At 43.4% G+C, this 1552-nt stretch overlaps 1 protein-coding gene across 1 annotated transcript; it reads right to left on the bottom strand.

Moving 5' to 3' along the window:
* Positions 1-295: 295 nt before the first annotated feature.
* Positions 296-826, bottom strand: LOC135154331 (galanin receptor 2b-like). The gene has a single exon (XM_064100440.1). The coding sequence runs from the start codon at positions 824-826 to the stop codon at positions 296-298; it is 531 nt and encodes a 176-aa protein (XP_063956510.1).
* Between the last annotated feature and the right edge of the window lie 726 nt (positions 827-1552).

Below are 1552 nucleotides of genomic sequence, written 5' to 3'. Positions count from 1 at the left end.
TACCGAAATTTCACTTATTTAGCCGAATATAGACCCCAAAATCGAAGCGACCCCTAACCCAATCCTCATACTCCATTCACTTTGAACCCTTAAACCTTTTTTATAGCCCTTATACCGTCACTTTATATTTTTTTGGAGAAATTGGCGGAGGAGCAAATAATGAGCTAAGTTCGCGGTACAAAATGTCATATAATCCGAAGACAACGATTGACGCTCAACCATATTAGTCTAAAGGGGGAAGGAGTCCAAATAACCCGGATCCTTTAGGCTAAATCACGAACCAGGGTGATATATGTCACCGTTCAGTATGACCGAAAATAGGAGCTCTAGCCGTGTCAGACTTGGTCCATATTTCCCTGACACCTTGACGGAATCGTTTATTTTGGCATGCGTAGATGAAAGGGTTGAGGCACGAGTTGAATGATGCCAGAACAACCGTAAAGCGATGTAGTGTACCCAAATAAAACCACTCTGGCATGACTCCAAGGTTGTAGCAAAAGTAGACGAATTGATTTGGGCCAATGGTGATGATGAATGTGGCAACGACAATGGCCATCATTCGCAGTACCCTACGCCGAGCGGCCAGGTGATATGATGGTTTCGAATGCGAGGTAGCAGCGAAACGGAGAGACTGACGAAGCAGCATGCGGGCACTCAGAATCTGCGTTATCAGCATAGTCATTACCGGAATTGCATACAAGAAGATGAAGTTGAGGGAACCGGTGAATATCCTTGTGAACTCTGAGAGATCTTCAGCGATGCATTCCTGGTTCGTTGGGTCAATCTTGAAGCGGTAGTTATTCCATAGATTAATCAAAGACCACATCCATATTACACCAACCCCGAGCCGGACGCGCCTTTTGGTGATATAAATGTTGTATTTCAATGGACACGCAATAGCGATGTATCTATCGAAGCAGATAAATAGGAGAATATAAATCGAAGCGGTGATACAAATCCAAATGAGCGAGGTAGAATACAACGTCCTACAGTAGAGTAGACCGAGCCAGTTTAGCGACACTGTTCTAGGTCTTGGAAACGGAAGAAGAAGCAAGGAAGTAAGAAAATCAGCCACGGCAAGACTGCCTATCAAGGTATCAGTGGAACGACTGAAGGAGCGTTGGGGAAACAGTACTAGAAGAACAACTAGATTACCTAGAGCGCCTAAGGATGATGATATTGATTGGAGAATGGTGTCCCAAGATCTCCAGTTGATATCTTCCAATGTCCATGACTGGTTAGAAGGTAGAACTGTAGATGATATTGAGGTCATCATTGCTCGAGTTCGGTGTGAGTAATCGGATTCAATGCGTTCAGTTCTTTGTGGACTAAAATTTAAACAGTGAAATATAACATTCCTCTTTCCCCTCTGAAACACACTTGTGTACCAATACCGTCTGAATAATATTCTACAACGAAGAGATCAAACTTTCAATGGCTTTTGAAAAGATTTATTGACGGCTTTGCAGGTGGGAAGTGTAGAAATAGAGGAAACAGGTACGACGGACGCTCACATCATGCTACAACCGTACAGGAAAATGCTTGGTTGGTG

This window comes from Lytechinus pictus, chromosome 6, assembly GCF_037042905.1.
Source record: "Lytechinus pictus isolate F3 Inbred chromosome 6, Lp3.0, whole genome shotgun sequence".
In the NCBI taxonomy this organism is placed as follows: Eukaryota; Metazoa; Echinodermata; class Echinoidea; order Temnopleuroida; family Toxopneustidae; genus Lytechinus; species Lytechinus pictus.
Note: the sequence above shows the minus strand (reverse complement) of the source record. Positions and strands in the feature narration are given on the sequence as shown.

Coding starts and splice junctions, on each gene's coding strand:
- LOC135154331 (XM_064100440.1), bottom strand. CDS start 826: ATGTGGTCTTTGATTAATCTATGGAATAACTACCGCTTCAAGATTGAC.